Genomic DNA, 22,638 nt, shown 5'->3' with positions numbered 1-22,638 from the left:
TAAGTGTATTCTGTGTACTGAGTTATAGAAATCTGAGAGGGAAGAAATTGTAGGACAAAGACAGAATCTGGTTTCTTTCATATTTTGAACCAGATCTGTACTGGCAGTTAGTGAATGCTAAATACACCTGTGGGGGATGTCTTTCCATTTTGATTTATAAACAATGAGCTTAATTCTCATTTCAGCAAATATATTTCCCCATCCACCCTCTGTGATTTGTATCAAAGGCCAATGTTTGCTTCTAAGAAATCAGGACAAATAATTAACTAATATACAGCAAGACACATTGAGAGCAGTTTCAAAGAAGGTTATGGAAACCCATTTTGTTGGTATCATAAATATACCAAGCGTAGGTACAGGGCATTCTGAAGATCATTGCAGGTTTTGATCAAGGATTTTGTGACTAGTCTAATACCATATTCTCTGGTTTATCTTCTTCTAAAAGTAAGCAGAGCCCTTCATAGAAATGACAGGCCAGCTAAATTACGAGTGCCAGGATGAGAGAGACTGAGATGAAATGGAATCCCATTTAGCCCATTTGAAAGCTAAATGCTTTATTTCACAGAATACTTTTTTATCATCTAGAAGTGACAAATACCTTTAACCAGCAATTGATAAATGTTTTTATTTTCTTTACAATTATTAAAGATGTTAAGCTTCATCTCAGCAGGTTTTTTTTCCCCCTTCTGAAAAAACAAACATGCATTAAATGCGCAAAATAAATTAGAAACATCAAAATTGATAGTCCCAGACTCCTAATTAAATAGCATGCCAGCTTTTGTACTTCCTAGGGGCTAATTTGCCAGTTTCCTCTTCAGCAAACTAAGTTTCCTATTACATTGTGAAATGTCTGTCTTGTTTTTCTTCTGTGTACTGGGCCAACCCAAGGGTTTAATAGGAGCGTGGATTCTTTACTGAGCTTGTAAAGGTTGGATACTGGAGATCACTTTTAACAAGACAGATACTTCTATCTTATTTGCTGCTGATAGAAATATATTTACTAGATGGTCAAGCTAGATAAGCAAGGTGTTCTTGCAGAATGCTTGGCTCCCTATCTGATTTGTATTTTTTTAGCCATGAAATAGGATTCCTGTATCTGGGGTTATCTGTTCTGGAAATTGAGATGCTGTAGATTTTATAGCATTTAAATTTCCTTTTTCATTTTCCCTTCTGCTTCACTGTGCATTTCTCTGGCTATGCTGTACAAGTTGAAAATCACTTAATGCATGGAATTGCAGTCAACCACATAATGCAGTGTGGCTTTGCTAAAATGAACAGAGAACACATTTCCTACTGAAAGTAATGGTTTAAATATATAATGGGAATTATCAGTTACTACTTTTCCCTAGCTTGATCTGGGGAGTGCATTTGCTGCTCTGATGGTTGGCTATTAAGCCCTCACCAGCCTTGCTTTAATTTTAGTGTTTCACAGCTGCAGTTAGCCAGGAGCCAAAACCAGCATCACGGGTGTGGGGCTGAACTCTCTACTTGGATCAAAAACCCCAAGGATAATCACTGATAGAATTATTTGTAGACTGTTTGGGCTGCAAATCCTAAAATTAAGTATATAGTGAGTCATGTTCCTTTATTTTATTTCTTGCTTTTTTCAACCCATACTCACATTAAGTGAAGTGTGTGCACATAGCTGATGTTCTTAGTGAAGGCTTTTGCAGCACAAAGGCATAATTTGGTTAGAGCCACTGTATACTAACTCAAATCAAAGTAAGATAGCTAGCAACTAAGAGAGAAAAAAAGCATTCCATCCATTTTCCTTTCTGAACTCCATGTAATTGGCTTATTTCTTTATGGGACTGGAAGAAGATGGTGAAAATCTGTGGTCAACAGCATCTATTTCTAGCTGAGAATGGAGATCTTCCTTATTCCATCCTACTCTTGTCTGCACTTTCCTGACCACTGATCTCACCTGTAGGCAGAGGAGGAGGGGCATAGCTTGTCCACGATCAGATATGTCATCCATCATTACAGTAAAAAGATCATAGAAGTTTAAATCTACCATTTTAGAAGTCAGCCCTTTTAATTCCTTTCAAATGGTTGTTTGCTTAAAGCAACTTAAGACCAGTAGTACCTATGTATCAGCTACTGTCCCTTGGTATTCTGAGATACATATACTAAGAATAGGAGTTGAATTAGCTTTAAAATAAAGACAGAGTCCAGAATCAAGTAATGCTGTTTCTCAATCTGAAAAAATGTAGAAGAACTGCTAGAGAGATAAAAGACAAGCTGTGTTTTTCAAGATCTGGCTTTTAACATTCAGAAGTCTGTAGTAATGCAGCTCCCACGCTGCTAATACAAGCACAAAACTGCTCCTTCTGTGCTGCCATCAGTTTTGCTATGAACAGGGGAACAGCACAATCATCCTTAATATCCATGTCCTTTGTAATAGGGTCAACTTTGATAACTTACAGTCTTTTATTTCAACATTTCTGCTGTTAAAATAAGGCTGTGTGTGATACTTCTGCCTGCCATCAACAGTGAAGTGAGTTAATCAGCTCTTCAGATGTCTGTGTGAGTATTAAGCTTGCAGCTCATGATTTTTCAATAAAAGACGATAGTCCTACAGTGTTGTCTTTGACAGACAGCCAGTCAGGGATGCAAGAACATCAGGATGCCACTCAGAACTAGTCATCCCTTTTGGTAAACATGGGAAGCTTTTTTATGAGAATCTTCTTTGAAATTCCTTCAGTGAAGTTCAATTAAACTGGAAACATATCTGAGATTGTTACTGATAAAATGTAGTTTTATTAAATTATAAATTCTGTAACAAAAACAAGACAGATCAAGAAAGATCTCAAAAAACAAAACTAGAAGGACTAGATGGCAAAGCCAGTGAAAAAGCCATGGAGAGTGTAAAGGTAAGGATTTGCAACACAAGTTAACAGCATTTTTACATTTCCATTGAAAGAAGGTAAATGACTGCTCTTGCCTAGTAAAAACACATTTTAACTCCAAACTCACATCTATTTTCTCACATTAAATTAAGCATCCTGCTCACACCCAACACCTTGACTGATTTCACACAGCTTTAGTGTTCTTTTCGTACATCAATCCATGCAGAAAGTAGTAAGACAATGCAACAATCAGATAATGAAGACAATTCAAGTTGTACAGTAGATATACATTGGCCAAAAAGGGGTAGAGTATCTTCAAGGGGAAAATGCTACAAAATAAACACAAGACATTTTCAAGAAAACTGGGCATTGTTAAACAGCTTTCAAACCATTAACAGGACAACCCAGCTTCCTAGAGTTAGAAAGTCTTCCAGCTGAGACATGTTAAGAGACTTAAGTTAAAACAGGCCAAATCTGTTTTCTCCCCCTCACCCCACCCTCCCACCAAATACACTGCTAGGTTTGAGTGCAATGCCAATTTGGACAGAAAATTTACAGAAAATTACAACTGAATGGTTTTTTTTTCGCATGGCTCTAGATTTAAACTTCAGTGACTGTGCACTGTCCATCTGGCCTTCTAGATCTTACACTTGTGTTTGCCACCCCACCCCCTGTCCCTGGTCTATCTGCTCCTGCCTGGCTTGCACCAGCATTCAAGTGTCTCTGCTGACCAGGGGACGGGCGTTGCTGAAGGTGGGCAGACACATCCTCACTGTCGCTGCTGGCATCTGATTCGGTCTCCTCAACAGAGGTGTCAGGAGCTGGCACCCTACCAGAAGATGAAGATTCATGGTCTTCTTCTCCCTCTCCCCTGTGACTCCTTTCAGCCATACTGTCTCCATTTATTTGCAAGTGGGCAAAAGAGTTCTCTAGAGAATTGCTTGCATCAGGTGATGGCGTTGAAGGGCTCACAAGCTGACCATCTAGTGCTGGTAGGGGCCTCACAGAAATGGATGCTAGAGGCTGCACAGCTGCAGCCCCTGGAGTCAGTGTGCTGTCTGCACCATCAGCAGAGCTTTCTCGTGCCAGGTTGACAGTGTTGGTGTCACAGTCCAGCCTCAGCCCAGCCACTCCCTTCTTTGGTATATCTATTATGTCCCGTTTTATTTTTCTGCGACGTCCATGCTCATTTCTCCTATACTGAACCATATTTTCAAGGTCTGCTACGTATAAAAAACCAGCAATTAGCATTTCAGTGCTCTTTTTACCCTTGGAAAAGGCATCTTCCAGCTCTCTGCTGGTACGTTCATCATACTGCCACCAGCCATTTCTACCTTCATAGTACCAAGCATATTCTCCATTGCCTCTGCTTGCTGCTTTGAGTTCTTCAGGTGACAGTAAGGTTGGCTTGTCAAGAAAATCCTCGGGAATCTCCTGCCGGCAGAGTGCACATCGTTTCCCAAGCCAAGAAGCTCCCTTTACACACAGATAGCAGAAAACATGTTTACAGGGCAGACTTACTGGATGGACACACGTTTGCAGACAGATAGCACATTCAGGGACTTGCAGGGAAGGTGCTGCACTGGTACATGACTCGTTTGTCTTTCTATTTGTGGGAAGCATGTTGATCGAATGATCTATTTCACCACAGCCAGCCATCCTGCAGAGGATCAAAGAAATTTAAATCAGTTCATTATGTCAACTTAAACCAGCACCTTGCATCACATTTCACCTCAACATCCACACAACAAGATGTTTACTTCAAATTAAAGTAAGTTACTGTTTCCTGAGTGACAAGACTACATTGAGTACTGGAAAGTTTTCTTTTGCTGATCACCAACCTTTTATCTGTTTAATTTTCAGCATGTTAACATACCAAGTTAGAAAACAAATTTTGGAATTTTCTTTGTTCACTTCCTGAAGTAGAGTTGATTAATGAACCTTCAGCCAACCAGTTACTTTGATGCCTCCTCAGGAAATTCAAAGAAATTATGGTTCTTTCCTCAAGAGGTGATGTTGCTGCAGTTTGAACTTAAACAATCTCTCTTCAGACTACACGTGATCCTCTGGTTGATTAAGAGACTGCCTGAACGGTATCTCAGACTAGGTTTACACACCAGAAAATACGCCTCACAGCAGCACCCAGCTGATGAAGTCCCTCACTCTGTTTCTTAGTCCCCATGCACCATGGCACACCACCCTCAAACTGAGCTCCGAACAACCACAAGGCTGCAGAAAGAACCAGATTTGAAAACTGAGGTGGCCTTTTTCAAAAGCTACCTTGGACTCCTTTTTCTTAAACATCAAGTGAACTCCCTGATATATGGGAGTGCCTCTCAAAAGGAATCACTGCAGACCAGCAGAAGCAGCAGTGTATTGCAGAAGACACACAGCTCTGACTTGACTAGCTTGTGAAGTAACTGCCTTCACTTTCTATGGCCATATCTTATTTCTGTTTTTAAAGGTGATTTTGTAACTGTAAGAGAATGAGGAATGCAAAACTGCATCACTTTGGCATCGTGTAGGATTTAAGTAGTTGAAAAATTCTAGCCTAAATATGCAAATGCCTTCTCAACTACATTTTTGCCATGGCAATCTTTCACGGTCTGTTTCATGGTATTTTCCTTTTATTTATTAACAATCAAAACCAAATACCAGATGCTAAATGAGGGAATGGGGCCTAAAAAGGTGCCTTTTTAAATTTAAAATCCCCAAGAAACTTCAAGACTGATATTCAACAAAACAGCCTTTCAGTGAAAGTAGTCTTTGTTGTACAGACAGCTAGGAGTAGTTCATGCAAAACTACCACAAGCATGTAGGCCAAAAGGGACCTTTAGAGGTCACTTAGTCCAGTCTCCTGATCCACATGGCACCAACACCAATACTAGATTAGACCACCTGTGGCTTTGTCTATCTGAGTTTTTTTGAAACCTGCAAGGATGGAAATACCACAGGCTCCCTGGACAGCCTGTTCTAATGTTACACACGTTTCTAACAGAACTTGTTACCTCAAGAGAAAATGCCTAGTATTACTGTAAAAGCTTCCACTGCTTTAAAAATCTTATAAATATATCTTGGATAAAAAAAAAAATAAATGCTTTAGTATCTATATTTATCTTTACATTGATATATCATGTGCTGTTTACTTAGAATATTTTTCTCTATGCTGTCTGTTCCCTTCTAGTACTAAAATTTCCTCTTGAAAGACCAATGCCTCTTTAATCCCTTTTTTAATCAAGTGATTCTTTTATAAGCTCTACAGCTCAAATACTTTTTCCTGAAGTAGCACAAAATTGTATTCACCTATGTTTCAGTTTTGTATCTGAATTTCTTTTTCTGAGATTAATGACCAGTCTGCACAACAGTTCTTGAATCAGCATGCCAGATACAAACACAGCATTACCTACCAGCTGGCAATTGTGATTTTACTGCACAGCACACATCTGTGAGATCCATTCTAACAATGTTGTGAATAAGTTGCTTTTTGGAAGCCTCACACTTTTGAGGCTGTATTTTGCAACAGATTTTCATAGCAAGGGTAGTGGTTTATACCAAGAAACTTATTAGAAAAAGGGGAGAAGAAAGTCTATTGAGATTTCAGAATAACCACAAACACAACCCAACCATCATTTCACAACAGAAGAGCTGAAAGAGAAATCCATTTATTGATTAATTTGTGCTAACCATGGCTGAGGTAAAGGATCTTAATTTTCAAGTGTCCCCACAATGAGTAGTACAGTGCAAAAAAGCACAGCAGCAGAGATTTTTACTTCCATGCTACAGTTTTACAAAAGGACACTTCTCCCTGAATATCCTTTATAAAATTATCCTTTTCAGAGTCAAAGAAAAGATTAAAACAACCTGTAGGTAAGTAACTTCTATACAAGTCACCTATCATCATTAAGATTTTGGAGGTGATTAAAATGCAATGCAGGGATTAAAAAGGCAATGCACTTTGACAAACTAAATTGTGATACCATGAGCTAAACTAAAGAGAGTTTACCCTGAGGTAAACTAAAAGAAGAATTAAAAGTTCTTACCTGTCCACTGAAAGCAAAACATGCTAACATTTGAACTGTGCTCAACAGGTCTCCCATTGAGGGATCTTTGACTCCTTACTAGATCAAGATAATAATGCAGGATATGAAAAGGAGTAAATGTGGTTTTTTTGAAATTCCTATTTGATTTTTAACGATTCTAAGGAAAATGTTATGTATAAAATGAGTAGAGCTGGAGGAGTAAACCCTTATCTCTAAAAGTGCTACCCAGGAACATAAAACTGATACAAGAAGCACAGCTGCAGTTTCATGTGCTCAGAATGCAGGACAATTATGCATTTGAAGATTTTTATCAACTACACTGATGCTGTCTCACTTTTTGTTTTTAAATCATGATGCTAATTAATCTTTTGTTTTTTTAATTTACCTTTTTTAATACCAAATCTAGGTCACAGAGTTTGTTTATAAGCTGGTAGGAGGATGTACACGTAGGTTTTTACAGAAGAGGTAATCCTTCAGAACCAAGGACAAACATCTTGGATGGCTATTCTGCTACATTATGGCTGTGGAAGCACTTCCACTGCAACTTCATGGTATTAAGAATTAAACAAAACTGACCAAACAGTATTTTTCCTGAAAATAAAAGTAGTATTTTATAACAAATTTGAATCAAAACAGGCTTTATATCAGAACTGTTATCAAATAGGAAAGCTCTATTTTTTGGAGGATTTGGTTCCCTTTAAAATCATGTTCTTGACTAAAAATTAACTAAACTCTAGGAATAATTCTAAAAACAGTTTTATTTTAAGTATTTAGATCCTCAATGCAGGTATAAATAAGAGAACAAGAAGAACCTGAACTCTGCATTTTAACATAAATACAGCCTAAAACCGACTGAGATAGAATTAGTCCAAAGTCTTGCAAGATCCCACCTCTTGTGGTTTTTATTTTTAATATTAAATAATACAGTTAATTTCTAAGCTATGGAGCCATCATCAATAAATGAAGTATGGAAGAGGTGATGTGTAACAGCTACATAAAAAGACCCCAGATCTTCTTGCACTCTAATGGAAGAAAATGTAAATTCAAACAAAACCACTTCAAATTCCAGGTCAAATTCTAACTGCAACTAAACAGTCCATCAAGGAGGTGACATGTTGAAGTTCAGTAACAAAACAACAGCTTACTTTTTCTGAATAATTTCTACTGAAGCATGCCACAAGACTGAAATGTTCTCTCTTCAGATGTCTCCAGCTAGGATGGCAGGTCCTCCTTCCCAAGGCTTGCTCATTCCTAACTTGTCCTGCTCAGTGGTACACAACAGCGTTTCAGCTTCTCTGCAAACTAACAGAAAGCAAACAATACCACAATTACAATGTTGTCTGGAGGTACAAATGAGCAAAATACAATACCATGGTTCTGTAGCAGAAAGGAAATTATTATGCTTTTATTTACTTGATGCATGGTTTTTTTCAATAAAACTATCACCAGACTTCTGTGTCATTTTTTGTAACCATCAGTTTTGATCCACAGTTTTTATTTTGATGTCTGGCTTAAACAAATAGTATTTTTTTAAGCGTTATAAAAGGCAATTTTTTTTGACTATAGTCAATTAATTGCTCATACAGTGACCTCACAAAAGGAGTAACACAAAAGGAGAAACAAGACCAAAGTTAGGAGCATGTTAGTTTTATGCAAATTTAACCTCTAATAAATGATCCCTTATATTCAGGAAATTTAGAAAGTCACAATAGCTTTCTAAAGCTTTTTATAAAACTATCATACCATTCCAAAGAACCATCTAACCATGTTCTTGTCCTGACACAGATTAGTATCAGATGCTTGAGGAAAAAGCAGTGCACATGAACAACTGCTCTCCCCCCAGTCTTCTCCATATTTCAATGAGAAATTTGCCTCTTCATATTTCAAGGCTCAAAGCCTTGAAACCTCATCCTCTTTTACAGAGATCATTGCATCCATGAATGAACCTCAGAACAATTCAGCACTTTCTTCTTTATAAATCTACATTTGTATGTTCTCATACCACCTTATAAACAAACTCTACAACCTACATTTGATACTTACCAAGGTAAACAAACAACAACAAATAATAATTAGGACCTTCCTCTACTTCTTTAAAATATCCTGATAGGCACCAAGGTTCAATGACAGATGGAGTGCATATGATTTCTAAAAAAGAGGACAAGGATGCAACTCAGCCTCCATAACTCAGAGGTAATATACCCCTCTTCAGGCTAATAGATAATGTCAGTTGCAATATATCTGGTGAACCAGAATCCTAGCCAAGTCATTTCACAAATACATAATAATCATAATCAGTAAGTGCCAAACAAATACCTAAAAAGTTCCTACAGCAGGCAAGTAGGAATCTGCAGACTCAGAAAGTGAAGGGAGACCAACACTCTTGCATTCTCACAACCTAAACAGAAGGTCTTGATCTAAGGGAAGCACCGTCAGTGAATCCTCTGTCAAAAGACTGATGAGCCACAGAATCTTCCTTCTGGTCTGTAGCTTTCTGGATGATACTCAAACATCTCGAACTACCGTTTCCAGTTGCTGCAAAACATTATATATAGGAATAATCTGAAGTAGACCTGAGAATGTCACCTCTTTGTTTTAAATTTGTTCAAGGAAAGAATCATTTCAGCATAAATACAGTGCAGAGCAGACATGTAAGAGTCGAGTAAAACCAAGGAGTGGTAAGACTCTGAACGAACATGGAGCATTATAGTGTTCTGTGCTACAGTCCTTCATCAAATGATCAAACATTTATCATTAATAATATCAGTGTTTAGATCACTTCAGTGCATGAAGCATTAATAAAATATGTTATTTTCTTTATAGTTGAGCTCCATGTAGTATTCTGTACAGCTATTTTTAGAATGAGCTCCAAAGGAAAAATTGACAAGCCTATCCACACCTTTTCTCCCCTCATAGTTCTAGCAGCTTTCCTTTCTTCACACATCAATCTGAAACCAAGAGCGGCAATCGCGTTAGAATGGTGGCTCTGCTAATCCACTGAGACAAGATACTATGTTTTCTATGATCAAAGAGACAGCTGCAACAAGCTTGATGCTCTGGGTGTGGTATTCAGTCCTTCATCTTGGGAGCTGGCTTTCTGTTACTTCAATAGGTATCACCTGAAGCCTTTTATCTACTCCCTCTCATAATCCACTACTAGAGGTAGCACATCATAAAACCAAATGCTATGTGGAGATGGCAGAAAAAGGCGGGATCAATTCTGGAGGATTTATTAGGAAATAAAAATGCATACATGTATTCAAGATATGTAATTATATCTAGAAGAATCCAAGGAAGGCATAATTACAGGATTGTGATAAGGCAACTTTACAACTGCTGCAAAGCTCTTGAAAAGAACTAGTTCACACACTGACATCAGGTAACCTCTACGTTTCATGACATTGCTACTTATTTAATAAGCCAGTCTTGAAAATTCTACTGAAAGGACTGACAAACACTTATGGCTACACACATATCCCTTCTTGGATGATGACTCCTCCTTTGAAGTCATCTGGGTAAGGGCTGTGTTCTATACTTCACAATTAATATTCTGTTTTTCCTGCAGTATGAGGAGTTATGCTATCTGCAGCAACCTGCAGGTCTCCCTTCCTAAACCCCTGCATCCTATCACATACTGATTTCGAAGCTTTAGAAATGCAACAGACAGAAGGACAATGTCACTGATCAGGACCATCCCCATCCAAACAGAGGCTCAGCCAGCATGGAACTGTTCTCTTTGTCCCCTTGAAAGTCTCTCAGGATGCTTACTGGGAGAAGTCACGTCCACTTCTTCCATGCTTTAAGAATTTGAAGTGGTGGACTTCCTACCAGACCTATCTCCCAAAATGACTTCAGGTTCTCCTGAAGAACAATGTTAAGCTTTTACTAGGCCAAGATGGAATGAAAATAATTTCTTATCAGTTCAGTCAGTTGTGCTCATTAAATTATGAGACCCAGAAAATTATGAGGCCCAGCATAATTTTCTACTCTTATTCATTTGGGGGAAAAAACAGCAACAATTACAAAAAGCTCCCAACAATCAGTCAAACAAACAAACAAATAACCCACCCAAACCAAAACCAGAAGCATACATATTTAGGAAGACAGCTCCTATTGAAGAGTTACCTACAGTCTTAAGCTTCCTCTGTAAGGGTTAATCTTACAGAGAAAGAAATCTTACATACAAAGAAATCTTCCCTTTTCTTAAGGGAAAATCTTAGCTTTTTAAAAGCACACAAGTGCAACACTGGTGAAATCAACAAACGCCAGCCAAAGACTATTACATGAGTCCTACTTCAAATGACAAATCTAGGAATACTGCAATACAGATTATTTTAAAATAGCTATCACAAATTCATCATTCCCCCTCTTGAAAACTCAGTGGAGTTACAGTATTAATTCACAAGAGTAAATGCTCTTCTGTTATTAAATACTTGTATTTTTTTTCCATGCAGGTCCCTAATTTGTAACTCTGTTGGGGGGTAGGAGGAGAAAAAGATCCTTGAATGCTGTCCTTCCCCACAAGTAACCATGATCCAGACAGTGTGTGAAGAAAGAAGGTGGTTGTTTCATTTAACAGGAAAAATCACTCTCCTATCTGACGGTCTGCTACTGTCAATACACTACCAGCTCAAGGTACTGAGTCTTATCAGATGTTTAAATCTGTCCCTGGCACTGGATACCACAACAGATAAATAACTTCACTGTTTTCTGTGCTTGCCTACTTTTTTTGTATCTGTTTCTTAAACTTAGAATATCCTCAGGAATTGCTGATTGTGATGAGGCTTCAAGTTGCTTGTCATTCCTTATTATTGGCTATGGCATATTAATAAACCCTCAACACTTATTTGTATACTTGGAACTGAATCACAGGAGAATAGTCAAGTGTAGAGCAGTCAGCCATTTCAGTATTAAATACTACATGTATTGAAAATGAGGTTGTTTCCTATGCTACAATTGGAGCACTGATGTTGAATTTTGAGCATATATCCTATTTCAATCTATTGAACAAAGAAAAATGTTAATTTCTCACTCAAAAACAAAAGTGTGCAAAAAATGAAGCAGAAACTGGTTCATCTTAAGTTACCAATGCTCCAGAAACTCAAATAAGTACAGGGACATATCTTTGGATATACATATATATATATATATATATATATATATACAGACTTCATTAATATACACAGAAAAGAGAAAAAAAAAAATCATTTTCTATGAGGACTTTTCCAGGGGCTCATTATTCAATAGGCCATAAACATACTGCAGTTCCAGCTCTTTAAATAAATGACAATTCAATTACATCTAAATTGATGCAATACATTTTGAAGGAAACAAGAACAAACTTTCTCTTTCACTCACTACAGATTTTGTATTATAGCAATTTAAACAACTGGCACTTCAATAGACTTGGAAAGAAACTACAGTATTAACCACACAAGACCATAAAGCAAGTTCTTGCAAAAACATTCAATAATTAAGATTTATTAAAAATTACCAAACGAAGATTCAGATTTCACCGTGTCTTCAATACTATTACACACCGTAATTTTTGGTACTGCATTTTTAGAGATGCTTCAGAATCTATTTTTAAGTAGCCCACGGTCCAGAGGCAGCAGCTAACAAAGCAAGAAGGATTGCATTTTTCATATTACAAAGCTGACAGAAGCAAAACGTTTTAAAGCTCAGCTCCATACTCCTCCTTGTAATTGTTAATATGTAACTGCATATTACATACCAGTAAGGAAACCTACAGCGTTTCTCAGACATATCATTGAAAAGCTGTACTAAGATGAAACCCCCACAGTTTCAGTTTAACTATTTCACCATTCCGATTGTCTTGTTCGTACAAAAACCTGGCATTTAGTTAATGTTTTTAACAACAATTCCTCAGTGGCGGCAACGTGTACCGCGCCAAAAGCGGGACCCGTTTCCACGTTTCACGTCCCTGATTTCAACATTCCTAAGGGATACAATGCAAACACTTGAGCCGAGGCCGCCAAGCAAAAAGAAACACCAGCACTTCCACTAGGAGCACTTGGTTCCTTCTGTCTGGGCGCTGCGCACCCGTGAGCGCCCGGCAGTGACGGCGCCCGGCCGGGCCAGCGGTGACATCCGCAGGGACGAAGCCACATTACAGCACCTCGGCCCGGCAATCGGAGCGCTGCGCCCGCTCGGCCAGGCAATTCCGCCACGCCTGACGCCGCCACGGCCAATGCTCCTGACCTATTTTACTGCCCAGCACAACGAAACCCCCTACTCACAGAACCACAGAATCAATGCGGTTGGAAAAGACCTCCGGGGCCATCGAGTCCAGCCTAAGTCCGGGCCCGGTCCGGCACTCTGCGCGCACCTCGCTCCGCACCGGCTTCGGAGCGCCACCTCCTGCAGGGACACGGCTCCGCGGAAGGGGGCCTGGCCGGGCAGGAGGGACCGGGAGGCTCTGCCGACGGTCCCGGCTCTCCCTCGCAGCCTCCCCGTGCGGGGCCTGGGGAAGGGCTCCCGGCAGGGCTGCGCCGCCGCGGCCCCGACACCCGGCACGTGACCCCGCGGGCGGGGCGGGGGCGGCGGCGGGCGACACCCCCCACCCTCCCCGCCGCCAAAACAATACCGGGCAGGGCTCTGCCCGCCGGGCGGCTGCCCCTCGCTCGGCTCAGCCCAGCGCAGCCGGCCTTTTGTTCAGGGCACTCACCCGCGCGGGGAGGCCGCGGCGCCCGCTCCAGCTCGGTCCGCACCCCGCCGGCGGCGGAGGGGCGAGGGGAGGCAACGCCGCCCCGGCCCCGGGCGGCCGCGCAGGGGGCGCTGTCGGAGAGGCCTTTGATGGCCGAGGCCGCCGCCGTCGCCTCCTTCCGATCGCTCCAGCTCGGGCCTGCCCGCGGCCGGCGCGGGGACTCACCCGCCGGGCCGGCCCGTGCCGCTCAACTCCGCTCGGCTCGGCCCCGCTCCGCTCCGCTCCGCCCGCCGCCACCTGCCGCTCCCTCCGGCCCCGCCGCCGGGACCGCGGGACGCGCCGACGTCACGCGCGGGCCGGGGCGGCCGAACGCGCCACTGTGACGCCGGCGCGGCGGGGGCGGGGCCAGGGGCGGGGCCTCGCGCGAGATGCCGCGGGGAGGCCCCGCCCCGGCCCCGTAGCGGTGTCATGGCGGTGTCATGGCGGCCTCGCGTGGCTCGGGTGGCACCTGGGCTGAGGGGAAGGGCAAGCGCCCGGCAGCCCCGGCCCCGGCGGGTGCCCTGCGGGGGAACCTGCCAGGCTCTCGGGAGGGCTCCGTCTGACAGCTGGGGGTCTCCGTCCCGGACCCCCTGCCCGGGTCGTGCCGCGTTGTGGCTGGTTGAGCATGGCTGGACGCCAGGTGCCCTGTAAAGCCGCCCTGGCACTGCCCTCCGCAGCTTGGCACGGCAGGGGGAATATAACGAGAGGCTCGTGGGTCGAGATCAGGATAGGACGAGATCACTCATCATTTGCCGTCATGGGCAAAAGAATATTGATATGAGGAAATTAATTTAGTACTAGTCAAATCAGAATCATGACAAATAGACTCATGTTTAAGGATGGTGTTCATCCTTGCCTTCCTTTCTTTCCAGGCTGATTTTTGGCTTTCTGATTTTTGGGGCGCAGCCCTTATGAACAGGCTGCTCCAGCAGGTGCCCCTCAGGGTCACAAGTCCTGCCAGCAAACCTGCTCTGCTGTGGGCTCCTCTCTCCATGGCCCCACAGACCCTGCCAGGAGCCTGTTCCAGCACAGGCTTCCCACGGGGTCACAGCCTCCTTTGGGCACCCACCTGCCCTGCCCTGGGGTCCCCCATGGGCTGTGGGTGGATCTCTGCTGCCCCATGGACCTCCCTGGGCTGCAGGGGCACAGCTGCCCCAGCATGGGCTGCACCAGGGGCTGCAGGGGAATCTCTGCTCCGGTGCCTGGAGCGCCTCCTCTTCCTCCTTCTCTGTTGGCCTTTGAGTCTGCAGGGTTGCTCTCACTCTCATTCCACTCTCCAGCTGAAGTTGTGCAGATTTTTTCCCTTCTTAAATCTGTTATCCCACAGGTGCTACCCCTGTCACTGACAGCCCGAGCAGTGGGTCTATCTTGGAGCTGTCTGGAATTAGCTCTGTCAGACACAGAGGAGCCTTCTGAGAGCTTCTGACTGTAGCTCCCTCCCCAAGCCCCTGCCACTACCAAAACCTTGCCATACAAACCAGAGATGAAAGGTCTGGAAGTGGTGGGAGCCTCAGTGTGTGTATTCCCTGGAGCTTTCTGATCAGAAAAAGCCGACAGGCACGCTTTCTTGGGATTCATTCTTCAAGTGCCTGGTGGCACTGCTGGGAGAGATGAACTTGCACAGCTCTGTCATGCTTGATGAATGTGAAGGCAGGTTGCAGTTGCTCTTGTTCCCCCTGATGAGGCCAGGCAGTGGATTCAGCAGGAGGCACGAACAGTTGCTGGCCTTCCCAGGAGCATATTCTGCAGCTCAGAGAAACTGCAGCTCATTTTTTTACCTGAAAATTTAGGTGGCTTGACGGTCAGGCATGTACCTCATGCTGCTGTGGAATGCCCAGCCATGCTTGGGTGGCTGCTTTGGTAGTCACCTGTAGGTGGAGATGGACCTGGGCAAGACCCAGATGTAACTGCAGGGACTCAGACTATCCCAAAGCTGAACTGCTCCTGCAGATGAGGTGCACGGGGGAGACCTGTGCTGTTGTCAGTTGAGAAGCCTGCTGTATTAATATTTTAATAAACCAGGATCAGAAACAATAATCCAATTAGATGGGGGAGAAGGGATGTGTGTCCAGGTACTCATTGCACCTAAATGGAAAACTAAATGTTTCAAGGTGCAAATTGTCTACCCAAGGGCTTGTTAGAACTAAAGGTACTGTTTGGCTGCTCTTTTTGATTCTTAAACCAAATGAAATCACAAACATCAGAAAATATAAGAGATGAAAATTCTAAAAATACTAAATTCTAAGTGTAATCAGGAATATGAAAAGAAATGCATTTGGTTAATTCACTTATTTTTTCTAAAAGTCTAGAAAAGCCTACCCAAAATCAGCACTGGTTTTAATAAATGTGACATGTTTGCATCCAAGGACAAGCATTTACATGGAAACCTGTGTTGTATTTAGATTGTTCTGTGTGAGGCTGAGTCAAAGAATAGATGTTAGGGAAAAGGAAAGGTCTCTTACTGACAGTGTGTGCTCAGCAACAATAGCCTTAATCCTTTACTGAACCAGACCTTGATCCTGTGGAAGCTATTGAGGCCAAATTCCTGTCGGTTTCTGTTAGAATCTGACCTAAAAAAAGAAAGCAGGCTTGTGCTCTTAAGGGATCTAAAGAGTTCAGGCAAAGCTACTCTGACTGCATGCAGCTTTGTAAGAAAGGCAACACCTTGGGAAAAATGTACTTAGTAAAAAAGAAGTCTGTGGCTGTGTATGGTTACACTTGTGAGTTTCACTGCAGCTGCAGATGGACTGAGAAAATGTGCTTGTGAATGAAAGATTCTATTTTACACTCCATGAGTTATGGAGCAAGCATGGCAATCGAAGGAATATCAGACAGTGCCAAAGATAGTAACCAAATTAAATGTATTGCACCTTACTAGTCTAAGGGAATAAGGAGCATGAAGGGGTGTCTAGTCAAATAGATTGCAATAAGGGGATCAGTTCTAGTAAAAGACCTTTTAAAATATTCCCTACATTGTTATCAATCCTTATTACCAGCTCCTCTTTCAATCAGAATGGGTATTATTTAACCATCTTTTTTTGTGTTTCTGTTTTTTTGGCATGGAAACAACCTATCCATTCCACTGATGGCTTTCTTTATGCCTATTACTTTGTACCTGTCTGTTACAATTGAAGCCACCTCAACTATACCTTTTCTACATCTATTGCTTCACATTTCTCTTGTCTGCTGTGTTTCTCCTTGTGTATTTTTATTGTTGTCTACAATGTCATCACTGTGAAATTTGTCTTTTGCTCACCACTAAATTATTAATTAATACAGTGGTTTCAGAAGTAAAGATTTTCTAGACTAATTCTTAACAAACACCACTTCCTCTGCTAAGTGTCTACAGTCCCACCATTAATATTTTGCTGATGCTGTGATGGTGGAGAGCTATGAATCCACAGGTGAGTGTTTCTATTTATAAAGCATTCTTTCCTGTTTCTTCAAATCTATACAACACTATATAAAACTTTGCAGACATGTGCCAATGTCTCATATTCCTCAAGAGCTCAATCCTTGCTACACTTGGTGCTGCTGAGAGGGGAAAAAAGCAGTTTCTTTCTGCTGTGGTTTTGGGTCAGTTTATATCAAAGTTTGGGAAGTTGGTGTGGAGAACCTCAAAACTGCTGCAAGTTAACACTATTGTCAATAGAGTGAATGATGTGTGGTATCATGCCAATTCCACTCTCCTGCACCTTCAGCAAACCCTCTGTAAAGACAGAGAAGATGTAAAGTTGTCAGTGCACTGCACTTGTCTCTCCCTTGTAGGGAGCCAAAGAGGGGCTGAGAATCGAGTTACAATGTATAAATGTACTAAAGACAAAGCTTGATTTTGCTTGAATGGCACATTCCATTATGGAGCCCCTGTTGCTTACCACTCTTTGCGTTCCTTTTCCTCTAAGCTGTCCTAAAGCAGGAGATCCACATGTTGCAGTGCCATTTTCATTGAAGTAATGAATGTCATACAGTCATCAAAGACTACAATGCACAAATTTTCCAGGATTATTTCTTTTTACAAATTATATTTATGGTTTTCCAAAACACAAGCTTATCCCTCGTGCTACAAGCGTTTTAAGATTGTGTCAGTGAGACAAAATGACATTCTCTTGAACTCTCTTGAAGTGCAATTGCAGCTGTGCCAATGGTGTGTGAAATGTAAGTTGATTGATGGAAGTCCAAAGCTCCTTTGGATTTGCAAGTTTTTTTTTCATTTTGACTATCTAGAAACTGCTGAGGTTTATGCCTGTTTCAGCAATCTGCATTTGCAGTCCTGCTGCACTGTAGCTAAACTGATTTCCAGTTGCTATTTGCAGGTTCAGAACAAAGTGTCAGTTAAGGGCCGAATTGGTGGATGGAAATGCAGCTACTGTACCTCATGGAATATCTGTATTTTGCTTACATAATCTAGATAGGTAGTAACTTCTGCCAAAAATGCTTGTTATTTAACAGCTTTGGAAGGATTGTGCTGGTTAGTCATGAGAACAATCCCATTTTGCTTTAAAAACAGGAAACCGAATGATGCGAGGAGGAGGAGTGGGAGAAGAGGAGCTCAGGGCAATTTCTTCTTCTCAGTTCTCTCAGTCTGTTACTTTTGCTGTATCTGTACCCGTTCTGTCTGTGAACTCCCAAGGAGAGATCATGATTCTTTTGTTTTCATTTAGTGGCATTAAAAAATTCCACACAGCATACAAAACAAATTTATTTTATTGCCCCAGTTGGCAGGCAAGGTAACATTTTCTTCTGCCAATAAGTAAACATTGACTTTTTCCATTATCCCAGCTGTCAAAATCATATCACAGTATATGTTGCTGTGGAATTGAAGTCATCCATATGGTGATGCAGACAAGCAGAAAAATCCCACCACAAAACAGCTATTGCATTACAATACAGTGTGTTTAAATCTTTTAGTTTTCCAGGCAGAGAGTTTGCAGGATTAAAGCCTTCTTTTCCCAAAAGCATATCTTGTGCCTTAGTCTCATCATCACTTGAATCTCTTTTTCTTTTACATCTTCCCCATCAACCAGGGGAGCAACTAAACTCATAAAAAAAAAAGTATTTTGGAATCTTCAAAATCATGATATTTACAAAATTTACAAGGTTAGATTTTGTGTTTCTTTTAAACTTGGCCCCAAGTTTTACATTTGTAGAACTTGACAGTAAGTTAAAACTGCACATAAAAGGTCTATCTGTAGCTAAAAGGCAGGCTTTATTTTAACTTCATTGAAGCTGAAATTTTTGCATAATCATACATCTTCAGAAATGAAATCTTGAAAACTGTCTGGAGTAGACTCTTGATATATGGAAAAACAGTTAATCACAAGTAGTGCCCTCATACTATATTTTATTTAAGTGAGAGGAAAGCAAACTAGAAGAAATATGTTGTTGCCATCTTCATCTTTAATTTTAAAACATAGTGAATGAGCGATTGCAATTTTCTTTTGTATCACTAGATGGTATATGGTAACTGTGGGGAAGCTGAGCTTTTAAAAAAAGCTTGATAGAGTATAGGTACTGTTATCCCTTCTGATCCTGATGTGGCACTGACCAGACTCCTTGCTTACAGTGGGAATGCCTGCAAAGCTGTTCCTGACACCTAAAACTGCTCCTTGTTGTACAAAATCCCCCATTCTGTTGCGGGCATTGGCAAAACTTACTGAGTGGTTCTGTGCTCATGTTTTATGGGAAACTGCACAGTACTTGGGCCTCAAACTCAGAATTACATTTTTGAAAAGGGGACCTCTGTATTAAAATGCTTGAAAACACCCACACATTATTGGAGAGTTAGAAAAGTCTTCAAATGTTGAGGATCAGACCCTTTGAGCTACCTGCTGGTGAGTGCTCAGTAGGTGTAAAAGTCCATATGGAGACAGAACCAATGGAAGTTTAGGTTTGTAATTTTAGTTGCAACAATGTGAACTACCATATATTTTCCATGCAAAGACCTACTTTTACACTAGAGGGCATATTTTTATTTTCTCAGGTAATATTTTTGAATGCTACATTATCACAATCAAAACAGCATCTCCTATAGTAATTATATACATATTTAAAAATATGCTAGTATAAAATGTTTGCTAGAATTTTATAAAAGAACCAACAACATTTTATGCTGCTCCATTTGTACTAACTGTTCAGCAGCTTAAATTGAGCTATTTCCATGTAGTTGCTGTAGTAGTCCATGACACTGTAGTTTGAAAATTTTCAGTTCAAAATTAAAACTTTCCTGGATGACTCTGTCCTCTGGGCTTTACTTGTGTGAAAAGGATGTCATAAGCAAAATTTATAGACACAACTTCACACTTAAATCTCATTTCTTCTGTTCCATAGGATCCCAAAATCTCTTAGTGCTTTTTAGAACAAAAAGGTGTCCAGGTACTCTGCTATTTGGTGGCTTGTGTTTTTTTGCATTCCCTTGGTTTTTCGTATGCTTACACTCTGTGGCTTTCTGGGTGAGAGACCCATTATGATGGACAGTATCATTGAAGCTTTCATAATTATTTCTCATGGTGTCATCAGATTCCCCAGCAGCAGGAAATTCTGTGGAGAAGGATTCAGAGTGCAGGGCTCTATTCTTTGCAGCCTGACCCTGCTGGGCATTTGCTCCCCATGGTCGTCTCTGCCTTGTGTGGCAGGTTCCCTGGGAGGGAAATGAGAAACAGAGCCATGTGGTGTGGTGTGTAATCCCCCAGAACTTCACCAAGGCAGCAAACAAGGAGAGAGTCTATGGCTTCACCAGACTTTTCCCCATAAAGAACAAAAAGAAGATGGAGTTGCTCTGGTGAAATCTTGGAAGGAAAGTAATTTCAATCAATGCTTAAATAATTATTCTAATTGCAATTTTGATGACTGTCACCTCTAAGAGCCGTACAGAGACAGTGATGTTGCAGATGGAAGAAATGCTATCACTTGCTTTTATATCTGTCTAATAAAATGTTCTGAGACAGTATGACAGCATTGCACAGAAATTTCTTAGTGGCATGAAACTCTGAGATGACAGGAGTTCATTGACCATTTGATGCATGTATTAATCAATAATGCTGTACTGCCTGTTATATCTTAGAGTTTAATTAACAAATTCAGTAAGGGTAAATAATGTCCATAAGCTGATAAAGGGATGTTCAGCATAACTTAAAAAATAAATAATACCATCAAAATTTAATAATTCTGATAACTCACATAGCCCCCAGGCCAGTACTTACAGACCTTACATTTCACAAGTAGTTTCATTCGATCCATCAGGATAGGCTGCCCAAGTGAACATCAGTGTGTGTTTAACTGCCTGCTACGTGCAATCTGCTTGGGTTGGCCCAGGGTGCATCCAGAAAGTTTTGTGCCTTCTTCTATAGAAGGGAATGGTTTGAAAACATGACAGTGCAATTAACCCCTCTGTAGATCTATTCTGAGAGGCTGAGAGTGACAAATTTGCATCCTGGTTTAATTTGCTGCCAGACTGGTTTAGAAATGGCATGAGCAGGCTGCCCTGATAGCACCATTTATCAGGAAGAGGTGCTCCAAGAGAAGATAAATGACTTGTAATCTCAAAAGAAAAGTGGCGCATTTTCTGCAGCCTAGAGTGCAAAGCCCTTTCCTTCTGTATGCTTAATCCCTTAACTTCAGCCATTTCCTGCTCATTTGCTTAGCTCTAATAGTCCTAATTGTTCTGAGTTAATATCAGTTCTGTGGATTTCACAGGATGATGAAAATTAGCTGCAGCAATGCTATATTCTCTCTCTGAACCCAAGTGAAGAGAGCAGGCAAAGGAAAATGGAAGGCAGGAAATGAAAGTTCACAAAAAGATCACAGTACCTTTGGGATCCCAAATTTGCCAGATCAGTGGTCATTTTAACTAGCTATGAGATGAGCTATAATACTGACCTGTTTCACAGGGATCTTATCAGTGTTCATTAGATACAGTCCTTTGAAGACAGAAACTAGAAAATGATAGTGTTCTGCTGACCCCAAAATCCTCTCCAGGATTTTGACCTAAGTGTCAGTAGGCAACTCTCTGGGTAAAGCAATTGTTTTCAAACTGCAGTTACGTATCATTTATTGTGCATACAATAAATTATTATATCTATTACATATGCTTGAGTTTATATCTGCTTGGATTTTCTTTGATGCACTTTTTCTTCTCTTTAGTTTGGTTGATAGGATCTCAAGATGAAATTAATTTCTTCAGTTCATGGTGCGCCTACCCTGGGGATGACTCACCTGAGCCTTCGTGTGCACCGGTGCACAATTGCTGTTCTCACTGGAATTTAAAAGTGCTATTTCAGGGCTTCTTGCTGTGTGAATTAGGTCTCTTGGTACATCTGTAATGTTATCTTAGAGTTTGTTTATGGTTTAGGTCTGTTTTATAACCATGAAAATCTTCTGATGTATTAAAGCGTCATTAATTTTCAAGAGTATGTATTCTGTTAAAGGGCTAAGGTAAATAGATCAGGCATTTTGTTATTTCATTTGAAGTCTTCACACGAGCTGCATTTCTAGAAGTGTTCTAATTATGCAGAACATTGAAAGCTGGGGGAAAAAACAATGGAGTAAGATGTTCTTGCTTCTTGACTTCCAGCAGTGCTGATAAAAGCCCATGAGGGGTTCATATTAGAAACAGATGAGGAGTATTCAATTCACCACTCTTCCTCATTTTGGGTAGGATGCCATTTTGGGCTCAATTCTGTCTGTTTTTCTTGCTGAGTAGCACTGAACTCTAGAATTATTTTCACTGATTTAAGTTAAGTCATTCAGTTGTATGATGATCACTTCTTTCACTGTTATTCCCTCTTCAGAGAATTTGTGTTAAGCTTTTTAAAATTCAGGTAAAGAAAATGGCTACACTATTTCCAGTAACTTTGAAATGAGCTCTGAAAAAAAATCTCACTTTTGTGTTTTTCAATTTTGTGGCTCCACTGAGCACCACTGCCTTTAGCTGTGTGTTGCCTGATGTCACAGCGATTCACTCACAGCCAGCATAGCTCAGTGCCATTCCGTGCAGTTAGCACATGTTCAGCTACTCACATCAGCAATGAGTAATGTGGAGCTTTTA

The 22,638-nt window shown here is 41.1% G+C and overlaps 1 protein-coding gene across 10 annotated transcripts; it reads right to left on the bottom strand.

Annotated features, from left to right (window-relative positions):
- Positions 1 to 2,732: 2,732 nt before the first annotated feature.
- Positions 2,733 to 13,919, bottom strand: RNF146 (ring finger protein 146). 10 transcript variants are annotated; one of them, XM_086877011.1, is made up of 5 exons: positions 13,150 to 13,421; positions 12,384 to 12,504; positions 9,206 to 9,424; positions 8,035 to 8,191; positions 2,733 to 4,509 (listed from the first exon to the last, which is right to left on the bottom strand). In XM_086877011.1, the coding sequence occupies exon 5, from the start codon at positions 4,506 to 4,508 to the stop codon at positions 3,450 to 3,452; it is 1,059 nt and encodes a 352-aa protein (XP_086733137.1). In that variant the 5' UTR covers position 4,509; positions 8,035 to 8,191; positions 9,206 to 9,424; positions 12,384 to 12,504; positions 13,150 to 13,421; the 3' UTR covers positions 2,733 to 3,449. The 10 variants fall into 10 exon arrangements, with proteins under 10 accessions (XP_086733137.1, XP_086733138.1, XP_086733136.1 ...); XM_086877012.1 differs by lacking the exons at positions 12,384 to 12,504; positions 13,150 to 13,421 and adding an exon at positions 13,782 to 13,919; XM_086877010.1 differs by lacking the exons at positions 12,384 to 12,504; positions 13,150 to 13,421 and adding an exon at positions 13,578 to 13,811.
- Positions 13,920 to 22,638: the final 8,719 nt, after the last annotated feature.

The sequence above is a fragment of the Cyanistes caeruleus genome, chromosome 2, assembly GCF_971803275.1.
Source record: "Cyanistes caeruleus chromosome 2, bCyaCae1.hap1.1, whole genome shotgun sequence".
Lineage (NCBI taxonomy): Eukaryota > Metazoa > Chordata > Aves > Passeriformes > Paridae > Cyanistes > Cyanistes caeruleus.
Note: the sequence above shows the minus strand (reverse complement) of the source record. Positions and strands in the feature narration are given on the sequence as shown.

Excerpts from the sequence above, each read along its gene's own strand:
- RNF146 (XM_086877012.1), bottom strand. The coding sequence starts at position 4,508 with ATGGCTGGCTGTGGTGAAATAGATCATTCGATCAACATGCTTCCCACA.